We start from the raw sequence: 26,017 nt of genomic DNA, 5'->3' as shown, positions 1-26,017 counted from the left end.
AATGAAAAAGTTGGAAATATTGCAAGAATTACCAACATGTGACACAGAGACAAGAAGTGAGCACATGCTGTTGGGAAAATGGCGCCAACAGACTTGCTGAATGCAGGGTTCCCCCAAACCTTCAATTTGTAAAAAAACGCAATATCTGCAAAGCACAATAAAGTGACGTGCAATAAAAGGAGGTATGCCTGTACTATATATAACCCATTGCCATCGAGTCGATTCCAACTCATTTTTTTCTTTATTTTTTAATCATTATTTTAATAGTTTGGTTAGTACAAATGAGAACAGAGTTGCCACAACCAAGGAGAACGGAGTCCAGAAATGGTTGGACTCTTGGGAGAAAAATGGATATGTTGACAATCTTGGCACTAATTTCGTATGAAGATTGTGTCACACAAAGGAGACACTCGATAGACGTCTCCTGTACAAATAAATGAGGCAGTGCAAGAATTCACCTGAAAATCATAGTTTTTTACATCTTCTAAAAGTTCTCCCTCACAAACTCTTCCTCTAGTACCAGGAAAATCTACCTTGTATTTTCTACAGGGGTTTTTTTTCCCAGGCAGAGCGGTCCTGCAGAAACTTACAGTAAGGACAACTCTGTGGATACTACTGTGCCTGTTTCATTCTTACCTCGTATTCTCAACGGTGGAAACTTCTTCATCGAGGGAAGAAATTTTGATTTTCAAAATCCACAGAATTATGAAGTAGAACACCAAGTTTATCTGTGGAAACAGCATGAAAAATCAACTTAGAATTTTCTTTTGAGGCCATTACTTGCCATGTGACTTGACATGATCACCTCCTATCTGCAGTTTGCATGGTGGCTTGTGTGCTGCTGTATTGCTGGAAGCTATGCCACTGGTATTTCAGGTTGGACAGGTTTTAGTGGAGCTTCCAGACTAAAACAGACTAGGAAGAAAGACCTGGTGATCTACTTTTGGAAATTAGCCAATGAAAAGTCTATGGATAACAACAGAAGAATGTCTGATATAGTGCTGGAACTTGAGCCCCTCAGACTGGAAGACACTCAAAATACACAGCGACTTCGACAGTGGACTCAAGCATATCGACAACCATGAAAATGGTACAGGATATGCCAATGAATTGCATGTGGCACGTGAGAAAAGGAGTGGTGTCAAGGTGACTCCAGGGTTAAGAAAATAAGGACTCAGGAGGAAGAAGGTTCCATTGACTGGGTTGGGAAAGGAGCAACTTGGAAGAATAGTTGAAATCAACCGTTTGGTTGTCAACACACTAAGATGCCTATAAAATACTCAAGTTTAGATGTCAGGTTGTTGTTGCTGTTGTTGGCTGCTGTCCAGTCGGCCCAAAGCTCATGGCAACCCTATGAACAATGGGACACAATGCTGCTAAGTCCCGCACCATCCCCATAATTGGTTGCAGATTGGACTGTTGTGATCCACAGAGCTTTTGTTGGCTGATTTCTGGAAGTAGATGGTCAGGCCTTTCTTCCTAGTTCATCTTAGCCTGGAATAGCAACACACAAGCCTCTACTGACAGATGGGTGGTGGCTGCACATGAGGTGCACTAGGCAGGAATAGAACCAGGGTCTCCCACATGGAAGCAGATAATTCTACCACTGAGCCACCAATGCCCCCTTTAGATGTCAGAGAGTCAGGTTGGATTTGAAAGTCTAGAGTTGAGAAGAGAGGTCCAGGCTGGGTACATAAATTTGGGAGTTGTCAGGATAAGGTAATCATCGAAAGCCATGGGCTGGAGGAGATCACAAGGGAGTGAGTATAGGCACAGAAGAGAGGAAGTTTATGCATCAGCCCTGAGAGCTTCAGTATTGACAGGAGGAATCCATGCAGGTGGCTGAGCAGGAGCAGTCAACAATATAGGGCCCATGGGGGTAAATCCAGTATTCATTCCATTGCTTGTTTTTGTAAATAAAGTTTTATTGGAACAAAGCCCCACCCATTCATTTGCATGTGGTCTGTGGCTGCTATCATATTGACCTAAAATGTACTTACATATTGACTTGGCCACCTGACATCTAAAGCCCTGGGTGGCACAAACAGTTTGCGCTTAGCTGGTAACCGAAAGGTTGGAGCTTTGAACCCACTCACTGACGCCATGGAAGAAAAGGCCTGGTGATCTGCTTCCCATAAAGATTATCGCCATGAAAGCCTTGTGGAGCAGTTCTACTCTGTGACACATGGGGTCACTATGAGTCAGAATTAACTCAAAGGCAAAAGACGACAACAACCTGACATCTAAATTTGAGTATTTCGTATGTATCTTAAACGTAGCATGTTCAAAACTGAACTCTTGCTAGGCAAAGCCTAGGAAAGACAGCACCTTAAAGACGAGGGATGAATCACGTTAGAGTAAATTTCCTTATCTTCAAGTCATATCCATTTTAACAGGTAAGAAATAACATTGTCTGTGCCTGATCAATGCAGCTCCATTGTTGTTTTGTGCCATTGATTTGGTTCTGACTCCTAGCCACCCCATGTGAGAGGGTAGAACAGCCCCAAAGGGTTTCATGGCCTATGATCTTTATGGGAGCAGATCTCCAGGTCTTTCTCTGGTGGATCCATTGGGTGGACTCAAACCGCCTACCTTTCAGTTCACAACCAACGTGCTGAACTGTTTGTGCCCCAAGAGCTCCTTAACCTAGCACCAGCACACCAATATACCTGCCCCTGTGAACCTACCAAGATGATGACGGCCACCGGCCCCATGAAGCTCCAGATAAAGCTCTTATCAAGCTTCAGCCAACAGCTGTTGAGAGAGAGAATGAAAAGCATTAGCTGCCTATTCCTCGGGAGAGTTGAAGGGTTACAACTTGACATCGAGTAGGTTCCATATAGCCTCTGATGCGAAAGAATCTGAGTTCAAATCCCAGCTTCCCTCCCACCCACTAGTTAGGCAAGTTACCCAAACTTTGGTGTAGCAGCCAAACAAGTTGAGCTGCTACTGCTGATAACACTAATGTGCCTTGTTGATGTGATAGTTAAATGAGCCAAGAGACATTGTTAGGTACCATCAAGTTGACACACAGTGACCCCATGTATAACAGAACAAAATGGTACCCAGTCCTCTACCATCCTCACAATCATTGCTATGTTTAAACTCATTGTTGTAGCCACTGTGTCAAACCATCTCCTTGAAGGCCTTCCTCTTTTTTTGCTTACCCTCTACTTTACCAAACATGGTGTCTTTCTCCAGGGATAAATGCCTCCTGATAACAGGTCCAAAGTAAGGAAGACGAAATCTCACCGTCCTTGCTTCTAAGGAGCATTTTGGTTGTACTTCCTCCGAGACAGATTTTATTCGTTCTTCTGGCAGTCCACGGTATATTTAATATTCTTGCCAACATCACAATTCAAGAGCAAAGATATTACTTTGATGACTAAGGTGCTCCTGATCTAAGCTATGGCCTTTTCTATTACTCATATGCATGTGAAAGTTAATAGACATAAAGACCTTAAAATAGTGCCTAGCATATAGTAAGCACTCAGAGCCATTGTATATTATTACATTCTGGAGTTAACCATTATATATATGTGTATATATATATATATATTTTAAACATAAAGATATGGTGATGTCACCATATCTTAATATTAAATATATATGTGTTTTTTTTATATATATACATACACACACATATGGCCTTAGTGATAGAAATGATGCCAGAGATTGCATGATAGAATTTTGCAAGATCAAAGATTTATTCATTGAAAATACCTTTTCTTAACAATGTAAACGCTGACTATACACATGGACCTCACCAGATATAAAACACAGGAATCAAATTGACTACATGTAGAAAGACTGTAGAAAAGCTCAATATCAATAATCAGAACAAGGCCAGGGGCTGACTTGGGAACATTCCATCAATTGCTCTTATGCAAGTTTAAGTTGAAGCTGAAGAAAATTAAAACAAGTCCACAAAAACAAAAATACAGCCTTCAGTATACTCAACCTGAATTTAGAAACCATCTCAAGAATAGATTTGACACACTGAACACTAATGACTGAAAACCAGACTAGTCATGGAACAATATTAAGGACATCTTACATGAACAAAGCAAAAGGTCATTAAAAAGACAGGACAGAAAGAAGAGACCAAAATGGATGTCAGAAGTGACTCTGAAACTTTGTCTTGAATGGAGAGTAGCTGAAGCGAATAGAAGAAATGAAGAAGTAAAAGAACTAAACAGAAGATTTCAAAGTAAAGACAAAGTAAAATATTATAAAGATATATACAAAGACCTGGAGTCGGAAAACGAAAAGGGAAGAACACACTCAGCATTTCTCAAGTTGAAAGAACTGAAGGAGAAATTAAAGCCTCGAGTTACAATTTTGAAGGATTTTAAGGACAAAACGGAGCCCTGGTGGTGCAGTGGTTAAGCCTGGAGCTGCTAAGCAAATGTTCTGCAGTTTGAATCCACCAGTCGCTCCTTGAAAACTCTATGGGGCAGTTCTACTCTGTCCTATAGGTGGCTATGAGTCGGAATCAACTTGATGGCAGTGGTATTTTTTTTTTTTTAATGGCAAACTATTGAATGGTGTAGGAAGCATCAAAAGATCGAAGGAATACACAGAGTCACTGTACTGAAAAGAATGGGTCAATGTTCAATTATTTCAGGTAGTATCACATGATCAAGAACTGACGGTATTGACGAAAGAAGTGCAAGTTGCACTGAAGGCACGGGTGAAAAACAAGGCTCCAGGAATTGATGGAATTCCAGCTGAGATGTTTCAGCAAACGGATACAGCACTGGAGGGTCTCACTCATCTATACCAAGACATCTGGAAGAAAACTACCTGGCCAGTCGACTGGAAGAGATCCATATTTGTGCCCATTCCAATGAAAGGTGATCCAACAGGATGCAGAAATAATCGAACAACGTCATTAATATCACATGCAAGTAAAATTTTGCGGATGATAATTTAGTACTCTGACACGGAACTGCCAGAAAGTCAAGCTGGAGTCAGACAAGTAGGTGGAATGAGGGATATCGTTGCTGCTGTTAAATGAATCTTGGCTGAAAGCAGAAAATACCAGAAAGATGTTTACCTGTGATCTATTGACTACACAAAGTCATTCAACTGTGTGAATCATACCAAATTATGGACAATATTTCAAAGAATGGGAATTCTAGAACACTTAGTCGTACTAATGCGGAACCTATACAGAGACCAAGAGGCAGTCTTTCAAACAGAACACAGGGATGCTGCGTGGTTTAAAGTCAGGAAAGGTGTGCATCAGGGTTATTCAATATGAATGCTGAGCAAATAACCCAAGAGGCTGGACTACGTGAAGAGATTGGAGGAACACTCATTAACACCTACTTTATGCAGTTAACACAACCTTGCTTGCTGAAAGTGAAGAGGACTTGAAGCACTTACTGATGAAGAACAGAGACCGCAGCCTTCAGTATGGATTACATCTCAACATACCAGCAAAGAAGAATTCTCACAAGTGGACCAACCGGCAACATCACAATAAACGGAGAAAAGATTGAAGTTGTCAAGGATTCCATTTTACTGGGATCCACAATCACCATCCATGGAAGCAACAGTCAAGAAATCAAATGACATTTTGCATTGAGTAAATCTGCAAAAGCCTCTCTAAAGTGTTGAAAAACAAAAGTGTCGCTTTGAGAACTAAGGTGCCCTGACCCAAACCATAGTATTTTAAATTGCCTCATATGTAGGTGAAATCTGGACAATGAATAAGGAAGACTGAAGAATTGATGACTTTGAATTATGAAGAACACCGACTATTCCATGGACTGCCAGAAGTTTGGAAACCCTGGTGGCATAGTGGTTAAGAGCTATGGCTGCTAACCAAAAGGTCAGCGGTTTAAATTTACCAGGCACTGCTTGGAAACCCTCTCTTGATGGCTAGTAGTACTCCGTTGGATGTGTGTACCACGTTTTGCTTTTCCATTTATCCATTGATAGACATTTCGGTTGTTCCCACCTTTTGGCTCATGTGAATAATGTTGCCGTGAGCATTGGTATACAAGTATCTATTTGCATTCTTGCTAGAGGCAAAGTTTTTAAAATACAGGTACTATGCCTGGGACCTAAATTTAGTGAATCTTTTTCCTGGACTGGGGCAAGTAGGTGGGTTTGAACCACCAAACTTTTGGTTAGCAGCCATGTGCTTAACTGCGGTGCCACCTGGGCTCCTTTCCTAAAAATTATAGCCAAGAGAAACCTCTGGTGTTCAGTTCTACTTTGTAACATATGAGATTGTCATGAGCTGGCATCACCCCAACCACAAAGGATTTGGGTTTTTTGTTTGTTTGTTTATGCTTGTCTGGGGAAAGAGGCTCTTGCTTTCACCAAATTATCAAAACTAATTTGGATCCAACTCCAAAGATGCTGAAAACCATCGCTCTAGGGATTTCTAAGAGAAAAGTGAATTCAGGCTTAAGGAAGGACTGGTTTGAAATATAATTAACAATTGGAAAATGGATTAAAAATTTTTTTTCTTGATTTCAGATTATGTGGAGAAATTTTCCTTCTATACCTATTTTATTGAGAGTTTTTTTATCAGGAGTGGGTGTTGGACTTTGTCGAATACCTTTTCTGCATCGATTGAGATGGTCATGTGATTCTTTTCTTTCTTTTTCTTTATGCGGTGGACTACATTGATTGATTTTCTAATGTTGAACCATCCTTGCATACCTGGTATAAATGCTACTTGGTCGTGGTGTATTATTTTTTTGATGTGATGCTGAATTCTATTGGCTAGAATTTTGTTGAGATTTTTTGCGTCTATATTCATGAGAGATATTGCTCTGTAATTTTCTTGTTTTTGTGGTGTCTTTGGCTGGTTTTTGTATCAGGGTTATGCTGGCTTCATAGAATGAATTCAGCAGTATTGCTTCCTTTTCTATGTTCTGAAATAGTTTGAGTGATACTGGTATAAGCTCTTCTCTGAATGTTTGGTAGAATTCTCCAGGAAAGCCATCTGGGCCAGTGTGTTTCTAGAAATTTGTCCATTTCCTCTAGGTTTTCAAATTTGTTGGAGTATAATTTTTCATAATATAAGTTATGATCTTTTTTATTTCAGTTGGGTCTGTTGTAATGGCCCCCATTTCATTTCTTATTTGGGTTATTTGTTTCCTTTCCTGTTTTTCTTTTGTCAATATGGCCAGTGGTTTGTCAATTTTGTTGATCCTTTCAAAGAACCAACTTTTGGTTTTGTTGATTCTTTCTATTGCTTTTCTCTTCTCTATTTCATTTATTTCTGCTCTGATCTTGATTATTTCCTTTCTTCTGGTGGCTGCGGGCTTCTTTTGCTGTTCTCTTTCTGTTTGTTCAAGTTGTATAGCTAATGCTTTGATTTTGTCCCTTTCTTCTTTTTCGATGTGTGCATCTATTCCTATAAATTGACTTCTGACGACTGCCTTTGCTGTGTCCCAAAGGTTTTGGTATCATGTGTTTTCATTCTCATTTGATTCTAGGAATTTTTTTATTCCATCTCTGATTTCCTCTATTACCCAGTGATTTTTAGGCAAGGTGTTATTCAGTTTATATGTAATTGTTTTGTTTGTTTGTTCCCTTACTCTTTCTGTTGTTAATTTCTACTTTGATGGCATTATGGTTAGAGAGGATACTTTGTATTATCTCAGTGTTTTGGATTTTGTTGAGGGTTGCTCTGTGACGTGAGATGTGGTCTATTCTGGAGAACATTCCGTGTGCATCGGAAAAGAATGTGCACTTTGCAGCTGCTGGGTGGAGTGTTCTATATAGGTCTATGAGGTCAAGTTGGCTGATTGTGCCCTTTAGCTCTTCTGTATCTTTGTTGAGTTCCTTTCTGGATGTTCTGTCCTTTACTGAGAGTGGTGTGTTGAAATCTCCTTCTATTATTGTGGAACTGTCAATTTCTCTTTTCAGTGATGTTAGAGCTTGTTCTATGTACTTTGGAGCCCTGTCATTGGGTGCGTAGATGTTTGTTATGGTTAAGTCTACGTGATGGATTGTCCCTTTAATCATTATATAGGGCCCTTCTTTGTCTTTTATGGTGGATTTTGTTTTAAAGTTGCTTTTATCTGAGGTTAGTATTGCCATTCCCGCTCTTTTTTGGTAGTTATTTGCTTGATATATTTTTTTCCATCATTTGATTTTTTAATAAATTTACATCTTTGTTCTAAGGTGTGTCTCTTGTAGACAGCATATTGATGGATCCTATTTTTTTAATCCATTCTATCACTCTGTGTCTCTTTATGGGTGCATTTAGGCCATTTACATTCAGTGTAGTTATTGATAAAAAAAAAATGAGTTTATTGCTGTCATTTTGTAGTGTTTTTTTGTTTTTGTGGTGCTAACATTTTCTTTGTTCCGCTTACTCACCTATTCTGAGTTCCTTTTGTTTGTGGATTTCTTCTTCATTTCTTTTGTTTTTGTAGATTTTGTTTTTATAGAGACTTTATGTTTTTCTTCTTTATTTTGATGAGTAGGTTTGTTAACTTTCTTTGTGGTTACCTTGAAATTTACCCTTATCTTCCTAGGTTTGAACCAGTCTATTATTTCTTGATATCACCTTGCCTTCCTCTCCATTAGAAAGTTCTACACCTACACCCTTTATTCCCTCTTTTATTGTTCTGAATTTGTTGTCGTTTACAGAATAACCTCTCTGGTTCACTGTTGCAATTCTTTTGGTTTTGGATAGTCCTTGTGAGTTCATTTCCTAGATTGGTACCTGGCTGGTACAATCTTCCGTCCTAGATTCAGGCTGTGGTCTGATGTTGTTTGTTCTCAAACCAAAGGACTCTCTTTAACAATTCTTGTAGGTTTGGTTTGGCTTTTACATATTCCCTTAATTTCTGTTTATCTGGAAATGTCCTAATTTCACCATCATATTTGAACGAAGTTTTGCAGGATATATTATTGGTGGTTGGCAATGTTTTTCTTTCAAGGTTTTATATATATATCACCCCATTACCTTCTTGCCTTCATGGTTTCTGCCAAATAATCAGAGCTCAGCCTTATTGTTTCTCCTCTGTACGTGACTTTTTGTTTTTCTCAAGCTGCTCACAGGATTTTTTCTTTATCTTTGGTTTTAGCGAGTGTGATTACGATATGCCTTGGTGTTTTTCCTTTGGGGTCTATGCTATACGGTGTTCATTGAACTTCTTGGAAGGTCAGCTTTTCATCATTCATGATATTAGGGAATTTTTCTGTCAGGAATTCTTCAATGGTCCTCTCTGTGTTTTCTGTTTTCCCTCCCTGTTCCGGAACTCCAATCACTTGCAAATTTTTGCTTTTGATTGTATCCCACATAAATCTCAGGGTTTCCTCATTTTTCTTTGTTCTTTTTTCTGATTTTTCCTCAGACAGGGTTGTATCCAAGTTTTGTCTTCAATTTCACTGATCCTGTCTTCCATCATTTCATATCTTCTCCTCAGCCCTTCTATGACACTGTCCATTTCTGAAATCTTGTTGTTTACCTTTTGGAATTCTAATTGTTGTTTTTGTATGATTTCTGGTTGTGAATCAATTTTGGCATTTTGTTCCTGTATTATTTTCCTGAATTATTCCTTTTTTTGTCTGTATTTTCCATGAATTTGTCTGCCTTTTCCATAAATTTGTCTCTTTTTTCCTCATTTTTGGAAGACAGCATATATTGTATGATCCCATTTATGTTAAGAAAATTGTGTGGATCTGTAAATGTATTTACATTTAATAATACATTTACATACTTGAGTTTATGATTAGAATGCCAACTTGAAAAATTTGCTCTATGCTTTTGGCAGCGTTTACCTCTGAGTATGGTTAAGTGCTTGACTGCTAAAAGAAAGGTTGGTGGTTCAAACTCTTCCAGGGACTCTGTGGGAGAGAGATCTGGTGATCTGCTGCTGTAAAGATTACAGCCAAGAAAACCCTATGGGCAGTCCTACTCTGTAGCACATGGGGCCACTATGATCAAAGTTGACTCAATGGCACCCAACAACAACAACCTCTGAGTATTAAGATTGGGGAGGTGAGATGTTTATTTTTAGCTTTGTATACATCTACATTGCCTGAATTAAAAAAAAAAGTCAGTGTTGTTAGGTACCCTCAAGTCAGTTCTGACTCATAGCGACCCTATGTACAACAGACTGAAACACTGCCTGGTCCTGCACCATCCTCACAATCGTTATGCTTGAGCCCGTTGTTGCAACCACTGTGTCAATCCATCTCATTGAGGGTCTTCCTCTTTTTCACAGACCCTCTACTTTACCAAGCATGATATCCTTCTCCAAGGACCGATTCCTCCTGATAACATGTCCAAAGTATGTGAGATGTAGTCTCATCATCCTTGCTTCCAAGGAATATTCTGGTTGTATTTCTCCCAAGACAGAGTTGTTCTTTCTTTGGCAGTCCATGGTATATTCAATATTCTTTGCCAACACCACAATTCAAAGGTGTCAATTCTTTGGTCTTCCTTATTCATCGTCCAGCTTTCACATGCATATGAGGCAATTGAAAACTCATGGCTTGGGTCAGGTGCACCTTAGTCTTCAAGGTGACGTGTATTTATTGTGGTAAAATACAAGTAGCAAAACATTTTCCATTTTATCCATTTCTACATGTACAGTTCAGTGACAACAATTACACTCACCATGTTGTGAACTTGGCAACTTTGCTGCAAAAGGCCTTTTTAAAGTGTTGAAAAGCAAAGATGTCACTTCGAAGACTAAGGTGCACCTGACCCAAGCCATGGTGTTTTCAATCACCTCACATGCATGCAAAATCTGAACAATGAATAAGGAAGACAGAAGAATTTATGTCTTTGAATTATGGTGTTAGTGAAGAATATTGAATATACTATGGACTTCCAGAAGAATGAACAAATCTGTCTTAGAAGAAGTATAGCCAGAATGTTCCTTAGAAACAAGAATGGCAAGATTTCGTCTCATGTATTTTGGGCATGTTATCAGGAGAAACAGTTCCTAGAGGGGGATATCATGCTTGGTAAAGTAGAGAGTCAGCAAAAAAGAGGAAGACCCTCAACAAGATGGATTGACACAGTGGCTGCAACAATGGGCTTCAACATAGCAACAATTGTGAGGATGGTGCAGGACTGGGCATCATTTTGTTCTGTTGTACATAGAGTCATTACGAGTCAGAAACAACTCTAGGGCACCTAACAACAACAATAGTGTTGCAGAGCCACCACGGCTATCCATTAATACATGTTTCTCATCACCTTAAGCAGAAGCTCAGTATCCCTTAAGCAGAAACCCAGTATACCATTCTCTCTTTCCCTCAGACCCTGGCAACCACTAATTACTGTTTGTCTCTAGGAAATATCTATATGATATTTCATATAAGTAAGACACACAATATTTGTCATTTTGTATTTGACTTATTTCGCACAATGTAATGTTTTCAAGGCTCATCCTTGGTGTAGCATGTATCAGAACATCATTTCTCTTTACGGCTGAATAATATTCCATTGTATGTAACTATCACATTTTGTTTATCCATTCATTCATCTGTTGATGGACGCTTGGGTTGTTTCCACCTTTTGACAAATTTAATAGTGTTGCAATGAACATTGGTGTGCACGTATCTGGTTGAGTCTTTGCTTTCAAGTCTTTTGGGTATATACCTATAAGTGGAATTACTGGGTCATATGGTAATTCTATGTTTAACCTTATGAGGACCTCTCTCCAAGGGCTCTGGGAAACAAAGCTTCCTTGTCTTTTCCAGCTTCTGGCTCTTCATGTCCATGCCTTGCGTTAGCTTCACTCCAATCTCTGGCTCTGTCTTCAAGTGGCCATCTTCTCTCTGTGTGTCTCTTTATGTCCTGTCTTCTTATAGGGACAACAGTCATTGGATTTAGAGCCTGTCCTAAATCTAGGATGATTTCATCTTGAGATCTTTAAGTAATTTCATCTGCAAAGACCCTATTTCCAAATAAGGTCACATTCTGAGATTCTGAGGAGACAAGAATTTGGGGGAAACACAGGGCTTGGCTAGGTGAGAGGATAGCTCATGGCCTGATCTAGAAGGGACCTGATGATTTCTCTTTCCTTTACTTGCAGATGGGATGTGGTGGTCAGCATGGAGAGAATCCCCAGGGCTGAAAAGAATCAAACCTTGAACAAGTACCTCAAACTCTCCATTTTCTCATCTGGTTAATGGGCATTGGGATGCCCACAATGGATAGTAGTGAGGGTTCAACTCCATGTGGAACGGTGGGGAACACAGGTTCCAGACTCACACTTCCTGGGTTCGAATCTTGGTTCAGGTACTCATTACCATGGCAACCTCAAGTATTTGTGTAAACTCCCCAGGACCTCTGTGTCCATGAAAGTGGGGGTTAGAGGAGTACAAATCTCATAGGTTTTCCATGAGGATTAGATAAAACACAGGAAGTGCTTCTAAGGGTGCTCGGAACATAGTAAGCACCCAATAATGTTAGTTGTTGTTCTTTCTCTCCCTGCTCCTATTCCTCTTCTCTCCTCCTTCTTTCCTTCTTCCTTCTTCTCCTATTCTCCTTCTCTGTGGAGCAGAAACACAAATTGTTCAGTTCATATTGGTTGCAGCTGGGCCAAAGCTAGTAGCCAGTGAGGAATACAGCAAGGACAATGACCAGGCCCCCCTGGACTCCCTTTCAGCATTCATCTGCTGACTATGCCCCTCCCAGAGTCCCTGGGTAGTACGAACGGTTGACAGTTTAAATCTACCCAGAGGTGCCTTGAAAGAAAGCCCTGTCGATCCACTTTTGGAAAATCATAGCCTTTGCAAACCCTGTGGCGCATGGTTGTACTCTGACACATATGGGGCTGCCAGGAGTCAGAATTGGCTCCATGGGAACTCCTCACAGGCCACTTAACTGCTCCTCCAACATGCCAGGCACAGACTTGCCTCAGGGCCACTGGCTGCTCCCTCAACCTGGAATGTTCTTCCTCTGTATATCCTCAGGTTTCCCTCCTCATCTTTTAAATATTCCAGCTCTCCTTTTTCTCATCTGATTATCATCTTCTCAGTGATTACTCTTTTTAACATTGTCTCCCCCACCCCCAACCTCCACATTATCAGCTCCATGAGGGTGAGATTTTGTCTGTCTTGTTCCACTGATGAATCCACAGTGCCTAGAACAGCACATAGTAGGTGCTTAGGAAATGTTTGTTGCATAAAAGAATGAATTGCTGAGTGAGCGAGTGGTTGTTTTAAACGTGGGCGTCTTGGCGTGTTGCATGCTGTGTGAAGTTTGGACTGAATCTCCGTTGACTTGAATTTAATTCTTTATATGCATATCCCAGAGGACTCAACACCAAAAAAGAAACCTAAACCAGTTGCTGGCCAGTCCATTTAGACTCATAGCAATCCTATAGGACAGAGTAGTACTGTCCCGCAGCATTTTCTTGGCTGTAATCTTCACACGAGCAAATTGCCAGCTCTTTCTCCTGCAGAGCCACAGGGTGGGTTAGAAACATCAATCTTTTGGTTAGTAACCAAGCGCTTAACAATTGCACCACCAGGGCTCCTTTGTTAGTTGTGGTTGAGTCAGTTTCAACTCCTGGTGACCTCATGTGTGTCAGAGTAGAACAATGTTCCATAGGGTTTTTCTTATTCTTTCTTTTTTAGAATAAATAAATCCAAACAATAGTTCTTTGAAAATGTCAACAAAATGACAGACTTCCCCAAATGTGAAAAAGGCACAACTATGCAAAATTAGAAATGACAAAGGGGAAATACCATAAACACGGGGGAAAAAAATCTAAAAACCATGAGAATAATTGCACAACCCTCTGCAAGCAAATTTGACAACTTAAACGAAACTGATAATATACATAGTACTTTAGTTTTTTTTTTTTTTAGATGAAGTCTTGCAGAGCAAACTAGTTTCTCATTAGACAATTAATACACATATTGTTTTGTAACATTGGTTGCCAACCCCATGACATGTCAACACTCTCTGCTTCTCGATTTTGGGTTCCCTATTTTTTTTTTTTTTTATTACCAGCTTTCCTGTCCCCTCCTGTCTCCTCGTCCTTGCCCCTGGGCTGGTGTCCCCATTTGGTCTCATTTTGTTTTATGGGCCTGTTTAATCTTTGGCTGAAGGGTGAACCTCAGGAATGACTTCATTACTGAGCTATAAGGCTGTCCGTGGGCCACACTCAAGACTGGGGTTTCTCCAGTCTCTGTCAGACCGGTAAATCTGGTCTTTTTTTTGAGTGTGTGAGTCACAATTTTGTTGTACATTTTTCTCCAGCTCTGTTCGGGATCCTCTGTTGTGAACTCTGTCAAAGCCAGGCACCATCTAGTTGTGTTGGATTCAGTCTGATGAAGGCCATTGTAGTAGTGGTCCATTAGTCCTTTGGGCTAATCTTTCCCTTGTACCTTTAGTTTTCTTTATTCTCCCTTGCTCCCGAAGGGGTAAGACCAGTGGAGTATCTTAGATGGCCGCTCACAGGATTTTAAGAACCCAGACACTACTCACCAAAGTAGAATGTACAACATTTTCTTTAGAAACTATGTTTTGCCAATTGAGCAGGATGTTTCCTGAGATCATGGTCCCCACAGCCCTCAGCCCATTAATTTGGTCCCTCAGGGAGTTTGGATGTGTCTATGGAGCTTCCATGACCTTGCCTCAAACAAGTTATGATGGCTTCCCCAGTGTTGTGTACTGTTTTCCCCTTCACCAAAGTTACCACTTAACTATTGTTTAGTGTTTTTTTCTCCCACACCTCCCCTCCCTCATAAGCGTCAGAGATTGTTTCTGTGTGTAAACCTTTTTATAGTAGTGGTCTCATACAATGTTTGTCCTTTTGTGATTGACTCTGAAATGGATTTTTTTTTCTAAATTTTATTTATTTTGTTGTTGTTGTTGAGAATATACACAGCAAAACATAAACCAATTCAAGAGTTTCCACATATACAATTTAGTGACATTGATTACATTCTTCGAGTTGTGTAACCATTCTCGCCCTCCTTTTCTGAGTCACTCCTCTTCTATTTAACATAAACTCACAGATCCCTAAATTTCCTATCTAATCTTTCCAGGTGCTATTGTCAATTTGACTTCATGTAGGCAGTTCTTAAAAGAGCATAATACTCAAGGCAGACCTTTTTTACTAGCTAAGCTAAACTGTTGTTAGGTTTTAAGATGCCTTCAGGGGATATTTTCAGTTTAAGGCTTAAAGATTATCTCAGGGCAATAGTTTCAGGGGTTCATCCACCCTTCATGGCTCCAGAAAGTCTAGAGTCCATGAGAATTTGAAATTATGTTCTCCATTTTCCCTCTTTTGATCTAGATTCTTCTCTGGAATTTTTGATCAAAATGTTCAGTAATGGTAGCTGGGCACCATCCAGTTCTTATGGTCTAATGGCAGAGGAGGCAGTTGTTCTTGGAGGCAACTAGCCACACATTCCATATCCTCTTCCTATTCCCAGCTCTCTTTTCCATAGTTTCAATGGCTGTGATCTTTTGGAAGACCATCACTAGGCCTTTGTTCCGAGGCACCTCTGAGTGGATTCAACCTGCCAAGCTTTCAGTTAGTAGCTCAGCACTTACCCATCTGCATCACCTGGGGAGCCGGAGGGCTAATAATCAGCTCCATGCTGTTAAACTCCCTTTTCGTGCAGACACTATACTAAACTCTCAAACAGCATCTCGGCAACCCTGTGATGATGGTACTATTTCTGTCTGAATATTGCAGAGGAGAAAAGTGGCTCAAAGAGGGGAGGCAGCATGCCCTAGACTACAACACTAGAGCAAGTGTCACATCTCCACCCATCTGGTATCGTTGGCCTTTGGCGCTAAGTGTTAAGCTCTCAACTACAGGCATATCTTGTTTTATTGTGCTTTACTTTATTGCGCTTCGAAGATATTGCATTTTTTACAAATTGAAGTTTTGTGGCAACCCCTCATGGAGCGAGTCTATTGAAGCCATTTTTCCAACAGCATGTGCTCACTTTGTGTCTCTCTATCACATTTTCGTAATTCTCACAATATTTCAAATTTTCATTATTATATCTGTTATGGTGATCTGTGATCACTGATCTTTGATGTTACTGTTGTAATTGTTTTGGGGCACCACAAACCAAGCCCATATAAGACAGTGAACTTCATCGATAAATGTTGTGTGTTCTGACTGCACCACCTACCCGCCGTTCCTCTGTCTCTCTCCCTCTCCTAGGGCCTCCCTATTCCCTGAGACACAACAATATTGAAATTAGGCCAATTAATAACCCTACAATGGCCTCTTAGCGTTCAAGTAGAAGGAAGAGTCACAAGCCTTTCACTTTAAATAAAAAGTTAGAAATGATTAAGCTTAGGGAGGATAGGTATGTTGAAAGAGGAGATAGGCTGAAAGCTAGGCCTCTTGCACCAGACAGTTAGCCAAGCTGTGAATGCAAAGGAAAAGTTCTTGAAGGAAATTAAGTGCTACTCCAGTGAACACATGAATGATAAGAAAGTGAAGCAGCCTTATTGCCGATACGGAGAAAGTTTGAGTGGTCTGGATAGAAGATCAAACCAGCCACAACATTCCTTTAAGCCACAGCCTAATCCAGAGCAAGGCTGAGTGAGGTGAGGAAGCTGCAGAAGAAAAGTGTGAAGCGAGCAGAGGTTGGTTCATGAAGTTTAAGGAAAGAAGCCTTCTCCATAACATAAAAGTACAAGGTGAGGCAGCAAGGGCTGATGTAGAAGCCGCAGCAAGTTATCCAGAAAATCTAGCTAATTGATGAAGGGGGACACACTAAAAAACTGATTTTCAATGTAGATGAAACAGCCTTATATTGGAAAAAGACGCCATCTAAGACTTCGATAGCTAGGAAGGAGAAGTCAATGCCTGGCTTCAAAGCTTCAAAGGACAGGCTGACTCTTCTTTTAGGGGATAATGCAGCTTTTGACTTTACGTTGAGCCAGTGCTCATTTACCATTTTGAAAATCCTAGGGCCTGTAAGAATTACGCTGACTCTACTCTGCGCGTGCTCTATAAATGGAACAACAAAGCCTGGATGACAGCACATCGGTTTATAACATGGTTTACTGAATATTTTAAGCCCACTATTGAGACTTACTGCTCAAGAAGAAGATTCCTTTCAAAATATTACTGCTCACTGACAGTGCACCTGGTCACCCAAGAGCTGTGATGGAGATGGACAAGGAGATTAACGTTGTTCTCATGCCTTCTAACACAACATCCATTCTGCAGCCCATGAATCAAGGAATAATTTCAACTTTCAAGTCCTATTACTTAAGAAATACATTTCATAAGGCTATAGCATTAGGGTCGCTATGAGTCAGAACTGACTTGACAGCACCTAACAACAAAACCAACACAGTTGCCAAAGGCAGTGATTCCTCTGATGGTTCTGAGCAAAGTAAATCGAAAATCTCCTGGAAGCAGCAGTCAAGAAATCAAACAACGCATTGCATTGGGCAAATCTGCTGTAAAAAAGAAAAATAAAAGGCCTCCTTAAAGTGTTAAAAACTAAAGATGTCACCTTGAAGACTAAGGTGTGCCTGACCCAAGCCATGGTGTTTTCAATCGCCTCATATGCACGTGAAAGCTGGACAACGAAGGAAGGCCGAAGAATTGACGCCTTCGAATTGTGATGTTGGCAAAGAATATTGAATATGCCATGGACTGCCAAAAGAACAAATTTGTCTTGGAAGAAATACAACCAGAATGTTCCTTGGAAGCAAGGATGGGGAGACTGCATCTCACATACTTTGGACATGTTGTCAGGAGGAATCAGTCCCTGGACAGAGACATGATGCTTGGCAAAGTAGAGGGTCAGCAAAAAAGAGGAAGACCCTAAATGGGATGGATTGATGTGGTGGCTGCAACAATGGGCTCAAGTATAACAACGATTGAGGATGGTGCAGGACCAGGCAGTGTTTCAGTATGTTGCACATTGGGTCACTATGAGTTGGAACCAACTCAATGGCACCTAGCAACAACATAGTGTAAACATAACATTTATATGCACTGGAAAACCAAAATAATTCATGTGACTCTCGTCATTGCAATATTTGCTTTATTGGGGTGGCCTGAAACCAAACTCGCAGTATCCCTGAAGTATGCCTATACTAGCCAAAAGGTTGGCAGTTCAAACGCATCCCAAGGCTCCTTGGAAGAAAAGTCTGGCCAACTGCTTCTGAAAGGTCACAGCCTTGAAAACCCTTTGGAGTGCAGTCTACTCTGCACCCATAGGGTCACCATGAGTCAGAGTGAACTCAGTGGCAACTCACAACAACATGCTATGGAGCCTTTCAAATATTGGGCAAAGAGTGAACAGCCAGCCGTAAGATGTGGAAAAAATGGTAGGTGGGAATGTTTGTCTCAAGGCAGGAGGACAGATGCTGGGACGTCCTGGGCACTGGGGCCTGGGTTCTCTTTACACCCAACCTCAGTGTTGCAGCCTGCTCCAAATAGGGCACAAGATTGTGCGTGTGTTATATGTGTATGTGTGTGTGTAAGGAGTCCTAGTGGTGCAATGGTTAAGCACTCTATGGTAACCAAAATGTTGGTGGTTTGAACCCACCCAGTGGCTCCTTGGGAGAAAGCTGGAGATACTCTCCTGTTTAAAGATAAAAAAAAAAACAGCATAGGAAACCCTATGGGGCAGTTCTACTTTGCCACATGGGGTCATTGTGAGTCGACTCCATGGCACCCAGCAAGAACAACAAGTGCGTGTGTATGATTATGTGTATGTTTGTGTGTATGTGCATTGAGTAAGTGTGTGTGTATAGGTGTACGTGTGTGTATGTATATGTGATCATGTGAGTGTATATGTATATGCGCATGCACGTGTATATGTGTGTGATTATGTGAGTGTGTGTACGTGTGTGTTCGTATGTGTATATGCATGTTCACACATGTGCTTGGGTTAAGGGAGTGACTGGTTAATTCCTTCAGAAATATCTGTTGGGTGTCTCATGTGCCCCAGGCAGAGTGTTAGGCACTGGGGGTGGGCTTTTATCTAAGACTGACCTTGGTCCTGTCCCCAGGGAGCCTACATTCTAATGGGAGAGAGAGAAAATAAGAAAAAAAATTACCCAGCTGTAGAATTTCAATTTCTTTAGGATTCTTAAGGAAGATTATGGCGTGGGTTGGGGGAGTGGTGGTTCAGTGGTGGAATTCTCGTCTTTCATGTGGGAGACCAGGGTTCCATTCCCGCCCAATGCACCTCACGCACGGCTACCACCCATCTGTCAGTGGAAGCTTATGTGTTGCTAGGATACTGAACAGGTTTCAACAGAGCTTCCAGACTAAGACAGACTAGGAAGAAAGGCTTGACAATCGACTTCTGAAAACTAGGCAATGAAAACCCCATAGAGCACAATGGCCCAATCCCATTGCACATGGTGTCGCCATGCGGTGGGGCCGACGAGCTGGCAGCGAACAGCAACAGGGGACCCGGTAATAGCAGTGAGTGAGTCTAAACCCAGGCAAGGATCTGGGAAATGTTCTTTCTTTTTGCCTTTGATAATAAAATCCAAATGCCTTATTTAATCTAGATAAGAACAGAGAACACATATAATGCATGGTAAACAAAAATACAGGAAAATTTGGGTAACTTCATCTTCCTATACCCCTAGAGGAGCCCTAGCGGTGTGGTGGTTAAAAGCCATGGCTGCTAACCAAAAAGTCAGCAGTTCGAATCCATCAGCTGCTCCTTGGACTCTATGGGGCAGTTCCTCCATATCCTATAGGGTTGCTATGAGTCAGAATCGACTCAACAGCAACTGGTTTGGGGTTTTTTTTGGTATACCCCCAGACCTGTATGTTTTTTTTCCTTTTATCACTCATTCTTGCATTTGGTAAAATTGTTTTCTTTACATTAAACTTTAAACTTATTCCAACTTATTTTTATGTCAAGCTTTAAACTTATCCCAACTTATTTTTCTTGTTCTAAAAGTTAACCATTTTTTTTTGCTTTGTTTTAAGACAAGAGCTATGCCTTGTAGGGTTAAAACAATAGTAATAATAACTCTACTGAGATTGTTTGGAAGGCTTCCCTGGAAAGTGACATTTCAGTGGACACAGAAAGATGAATCAAGGTCACCCAGGCAATGGAGTGGGGTGGAGAGAGCATACCCAGTAGCAGGAAAAGCAGGCGCAAAGGCCCTGGGGCTGGAAGGAGCTTGAGGAACTGAGTGAAGGTGAATGTGGCCGATGGGACAGGTAGGAGCTGGGCTGGAGAGGTTGACAGGGGCCAGGTCACACAGGCTGGGCTGCTTTTCTGGTTTGGGGTGGGTCTGAATTGTGGGGGATTGAGTTAGAGGAAGAGGGTGCTGGGAAACACAGAGTAGAGAGGCCACAAGTGGTAAAATGCCGGAAATCTGCAAAGAGAAGTGACCTCTCTGCAGATAAAAGAGGAACCTGGAAATGAGAAGAGAGATAGGCTCTGGGGTCGGGTGCAGAGAACGGAAATCAACAAGGCACCTGGCCAAGGGAAGAGCCTGGTTCTCAAGACCAACAGACAAAAACAGGAGTGAGAATTGATAAAAATCACAATGATAATCATTGTTCACGTTTTTGGGTGACTTTCTAAAGAGCTTTCTCATGCTTTTCCATCCTACCCATTGCTTCTGCCAAAAAAGTTTGCATTATCATTGACTCCCCTCCTTTACAACCCACACCCAATCCATTGACAAATCCTATGAGCACTGCCTTCGAAATAACCCAGAATCCAACACTTTTCATCCTCCCTATGGCTCTCAAAGTAAAAAAGAAAGAAAGAAAAACCTGTTGCCACTGAGTCAGTTCTGACTCATGGCGACCCCATGTGTTGCAGTGTAGAACCACTCCATAGGGTTTTCAAGGCTGTAATCTTTACGGAAGCACATTGCCAGTCCTTTCTTCCACAGCACTGCTGGGTGGGTTCAAACCTCGAAATTTTAGATCAGTAGTTGAGTACAAACCATTAGTGCTGTCCAGGGAACCGGGTGGCATCCAGCATCATTGCTCCCCTGGACACCTGCGGTAACCTGCTCCCTGGCCATCCTGCCTCAGCCCCTCTCTAGCTCATTCTCCAGACAGTGGATTCTGTTACAACCTAGCTTCTGCTGTGTCCCTCCTCTGCTCAAAACCCTCCCGTGGCTCCCATCTCTCTCTAACAAAAAGCCAAAGTCTTACCGTGGTCATGTTGTGTTAGCTGCTGTCAGGGTGACTCCAACTCATGGTGACCCTCCGTAGGGTTTCAAGGGTACAACCTTTAAAAGACAGATCACCAGGCCTTTCTTTCAAGGCACCTCTGAATGGGTTCAAACCACCAACCTCTAGGTTAGTAGTTGAGCACCTAACCATTGGTGCCACCCAGAGACTCTGAGGCGGGCCTCCAGCATTTGCATGTCCATCAAACTCCCTGGTGATGTTGATTCTGCTGGTCCATGAACCACCCTTTGAGTAGCAAGGCCGCCCCCACCCTTCAGGTTCCCTTGCAGCTCCTCTCTGGTGCACTGTTGTTACTGTTGTCGTTGTTAGTTGCCACTGAGTTGAAGCCAACTCATGATGACCCCATGTATTGGAGAGTAGGGTTTTCATACTCCATGAGTTTTCAGTGGCTGATTTTTTAGAAGTAGATTGCCAGGCCTTTCTTCCTAGGCACTTTTAGGTGGGTTTGAACAGCCAGCCTTTCAGCTAGTATTTGAGTGCTTAACTGTTTGCATCACCCTAACCTTGCCCCAACTCTTCCTTCCATGCTGTGCAGATGTGAACGAGTATGCCGACTCTACCACGTGCCCAGCTTACACTACCTGCACCAGCACCTGGGACAGGCACTACTGCATTTGCAAATGGGGCTTCTTGCCCAGCAATGGACAAACCAACTTCAGGGGCCCAGGGGTGGACTGTATAGGTGAGTCCAAACCCCTTCACAAACCTCCAGAGTTTGGAAAGGAAGTCAGGTGGAAGATGGCTGGGTAGTCGGATGTCGATATTTCTTTTTTTTCCCCCCCACATATGATTTTTTTCTTTTTTAATTAGTTTTCTTTTTATTGTGGTGAAAACATACACAGAAAAACACACTCATTCAGCAATTTCTCCACGTACAATGCAGTGACAATGACTACATTCTTCCAGTTGTGCAACCATCCTGGCTACCATTTTTCAAATTAGTCCACCACCATTGACATAAACTCAGTGCCCCCTAAGCAAAAACTCCCCCTTGCTCCCATCCCTCCTTACCCCTGGTAACCGCTAACAAGCTTCGATTTTTATATATTTGCTTATTTCATATGACTGAGATCATATAGCGTTTGTCCTTTTGTGTCTGGCTTCTTTCACTCTGCATGGCTTTCAAGGTTCATCCATATTGTGGCATTAATCAGGACTTCATTTCCCTGAATGGCTGAGTAATATTCCATTGGGTGTGTGTATTACGTGTTGTTTATCCTTCTTTTTTATGATCATGAAAATGAATCTTGGTCACTGTAAAAATTCCAGTGATTAGAGAATAGCATGCAGATGAAAATAAAAGCAGAAATTATGCTGTAGCTTACTATCCAGAATTAACCACTGATTTCCTTTCGGGGACCATCCTTTTAGTCACCTCCTCATGTTGATAGTCCATAGTTCACATGAGGGTTTACACTTGGTATTGTTTAGTCCTATAGGTTTTGACAAACATAAAATATCGTGTGTCCACCATGACATGTACAGAATTGGTTCACTGCCCTAAAGATGCCCTGTGTTCCCCTTATCCATCTCTCCCCTGACCCCCTGGCAAACTCTGATCTTTTCACTGTCTCTATGTTGCTGTTATTGTTAGATGCCTTTGAGTCAGTTGTGACTTATAGTGGCCCCACGTATAACAGAAAAAAACAGGGCCTGGTCCTGCCCCATCCTCACAATCATTGTTATGCTTGGGCCCATTGTTGCAGTCACTGTGTCAGTCCATCTCGATGAGGGTCTTCCTGTTTTTTGTTGACCCTCTACCAAGCATGATGTTCTTCTCCGGAGACTGATCCCTCCTGATAACAAGTCCAAAGTATGCGAGACATTGTCTCGCCATCCTTGATTCTAAGGAGCATTTTGGCTATACTTCTTGCAAGACAGGTTTGTTTGTTCTTTTGGCAGTACATAGTATATTCAAAATTCTTCACTAAGACCGGTAATTGGTTATCCTTTTTTATGATAAACATTTCTTCTTTGGTTTTCCTTATTCATTGTCCAGCTTTCACATGCATATGAAGCAGCTGAAAACACCATGGCTTGGGTCAGGTGCACCTTAGTCTTTAATGATGTCAGGGAAGTTTTCGGCCAACAGATCTTCAACTATTCTCTCTGTATTTTCTGTTTTCCCTCCCTGTTCTGGGACTCCAATCACATGCAAGTTATTCTTCTTGATAGAGTCCCACATGATCCTTAGGGTTTCTTCATTTTTTTTTAATTCTTTTATCTGATTTTTCTTCAGCTATTATTATTATTATTATTATTATTATTATTATTATTATTATTATTATTATTATTATTATTTTTTATTGGTGTCAATTCCCTCGTCCTCCAGATCCCCCACCCTGCATTCCAATTGGTCGAGTCTGCTCCTCTGACTTCCTTTTGCGTTGTCTCTGTAATTTTACTATTAATCTTTTGGATTTCTGAATGCTGTCTCTCTATGGATTCTTGTAGCTTATTAATTTTTCCACTATGTTCTTGAATAGTCTTTTTGATTTCTTCAACTGCTTTATCAGTGTGTTCCTTGGCTTTTTCTGTGGTAGATTGCCTTATTTCATTTCTGAGGTCATCCCTGATGTCTTGAAGCATTCTGTAAATTAGTTTTTTATATTCTGCATCTGGCAATTCTAGGATTGTATCTTCATTTGGGAAAGATTTTGATTCTTTAGTTTGGGGAGTTGTAGAAGCAATCATGGTCTGCTTCTTTATGTGGTTTGATATCGACTGCTGTCTCTGAGCCATCTCTAAGATATTGTAGTGATTTATTCTATATTTGCTCACTGAGTCTTATCTTGTTTTGTTTTCTTTCAATATACGTAGATGGGCTACTAGATTGCGCTGTCTCGATTGTTTTAGCCCTTGAATCACTTATGTCCTATTACCAGCTGGTTTGGGCTATTACCAGATATATAAGTCTAAGAGTCCATTCACTATTCTTGAGTAGAATCTGATTTTGGCTCATCAACTGTGTGGTGCAGACTGTCACCTATCCACCTAGAGAAGTAGTGGTGATAGTTGTGTGCACCAGATTCTAGTAGCAGCAGGGTTTCACACTCCAGGGGGGTCAGGATACTGACAGGCTTCCCCCAAGTGCCAGTGAGGTAGGTGTGTCTCTATTCCTAAAGCACCGTGGTGGGTGGGCTCTGCAGCTTTACCTTAGGCCCCCAATGCAAGTACCTCTGCAGATTGGTAGGTGTCACTCTCCTTAGACCCCTAAGGCAGGAGGCTAGGTGGTCTGGGGGGAGCTTCAGCCCTCAGTTCCCTGTTGTGGGTCAGTGAGGGCTCTGTTGAATACGCAGAGATATCAGACCTGGGAAACTTGTCTTTCCAGTAATCTGCTAAAACAATTACAGTCAGATCCGTATCAGAATTGCCTTTGCATTATAATAGCCACCTTGTTCCCTGTAGGGATGAAGGCCCAAGACTGTGGATCACATATGTTTGGCTGGAGCTGGTTCTGTATTTTTAGTCCAATTAGGGAAGGATTTTTGGTCCCTGGGTTTTTTTAGCTGCTTCTCTCAGGCCAGGAGAATAGGTTAGGAAAAGACCAGAAAAGAAAGAAAAACCACAGAGCACTTCACTCTCTGGCTCAGAAAATTCCAATGTTAATGAAGCTACCTGGTAAGGGTTCAGATAAATAGGAGAGAGTAGCACCCCGGAATATAGACAAAGTTACTTATCTTGCTTGGGATGACTGTTTTATCTGAGATTCCCGAGGGGCGCATCAACTGTTTGGGCTGGCTGGGTAGAGATTGCCCCCGAGGGTCAGACCTGCGTCCCGTGCTTGCGCTGTCTCAGAAGCCGTGGTTAGTTCCTCTGCTCCCAGTCGAAAGCCCAGCACCAGGGTTCCCCAGCTGGGATGCCGCACTCCTGGCTCCAAAACCAGTCGCTGCCTCCTGATGACTTCTCCTCCTGTCAGCCGCGTCGCTGCGCTGTCTGCGTGCACTGGCTGGGCTTCCCCCGAGGTCACTTCTGGGGGCTAGGGCTGCGTCCTGTGTTTGCGCCGTCTCAGGATGCAGTGCTCAGCTCTCATGCGCCCAGTCCAAAGCCTGGCGCCAAGGTTTCCTAACTGGGACTCTGGCTCCAGGCTCCGAAAACAGTCGCTGCTTCCCCGTGGTTGTTTGTTCTCAGTCTCTGTCACTCAGGTCAACTCTTTAGATCTGTGTTTGATGGTCAGTGTTCATAGATTGTCATGTATGTGATCGATTCACTTGTTTTTCCAAGTCTTTGTTGCAAGAGGGATCCAAGGTAGCTTCTACCTAGTTAGCCATCTTGGCACCACCTCCAAGTTTTAGGAATTTTTTGTTGAGTCTTTGGGATTGTCTGCATAGTCAGTCATTTCATCTGTTAACAAAAACTGAATACCCTTAAACAGTTTCTTTTACAAGGATTAGTACAAAGATGGTTCCTGTGAGGCAGAGGTTAAAGATGCTCCAAATGTCCAACTTTTCCAAGCTGCTGCACCACTCCAACATCTCTAACATCAACTACTCCCTCTCCCCTCAGTACTCTCCCTCCCATCTTTGGGTTCCCTAATTCGTTGCGGTGTCTTACAGCCCTCATGAACTGTATAAAGGAAATGGCTCACTCACGCAGTTGTGGAGGCTGGCAAGCCCCAGATTCCTGGGTAAGGCATATGCTTCTTCCTGGCCTCCATCTCTGCCCAAATGTCTCCTGTGAGTCTCTCCTGCATTTCTGTCCTGTGGGTCTCTCCTTCTTCGGTGGCAGTGGGCTCTCCTCTCTGCTCTGGAATTGGCTCTCTTTTAAGACAAAACTGACCAATTCCCTTGGTGGGCCACAATTATCTTATTTACATAGCCCCTCCCAATCACCTCGGTGGGAGTTACTGGACCATGATGAGAAAGGCCATACTAAGTAGTTCATCATAC

At 41.8% G+C, this 26,017-nt stretch overlaps 1 protein-coding gene across 1 annotated transcript in view; it reads left to right on the top strand.

The window, feature by feature from the left end:
• Positions 1-26,017, top strand: part of LOC100665267 (zinc finger protein 14-like) — a 40,531-nt gene that overhangs the window by 5,807 nt on the left and 8,707 nt on the right. Inside the window, exons 2-3 of the mRNA XM_064279824.1 lie at positions 12,033-12,095; positions 12,946-13,042. Coding sequence (XP_064135894.1) covers positions 12,033-12,095; positions 12,946-13,042 — 160 coding nt within the window. The remainder of the gene's footprint in view (positions 1-12,032; positions 12,096-12,945; positions 13,043-26,017) is intronic.

The sequence above is a fragment of the Loxodonta africana genome, chromosome 3 (assembly GCF_030014295.1).
Source record: "Loxodonta africana isolate mLoxAfr1 chromosome 3, mLoxAfr1.hap2, whole genome shotgun sequence".
NCBI lineage: Eukaryota > Metazoa > Chordata > Mammalia > Proboscidea > Elephantidae > Loxodonta > Loxodonta africana.
The sequence above is the reverse complement of the archived record's forward strand: the minus strand, read 5'-3'. Positions and strand labels throughout refer to the sequence as shown.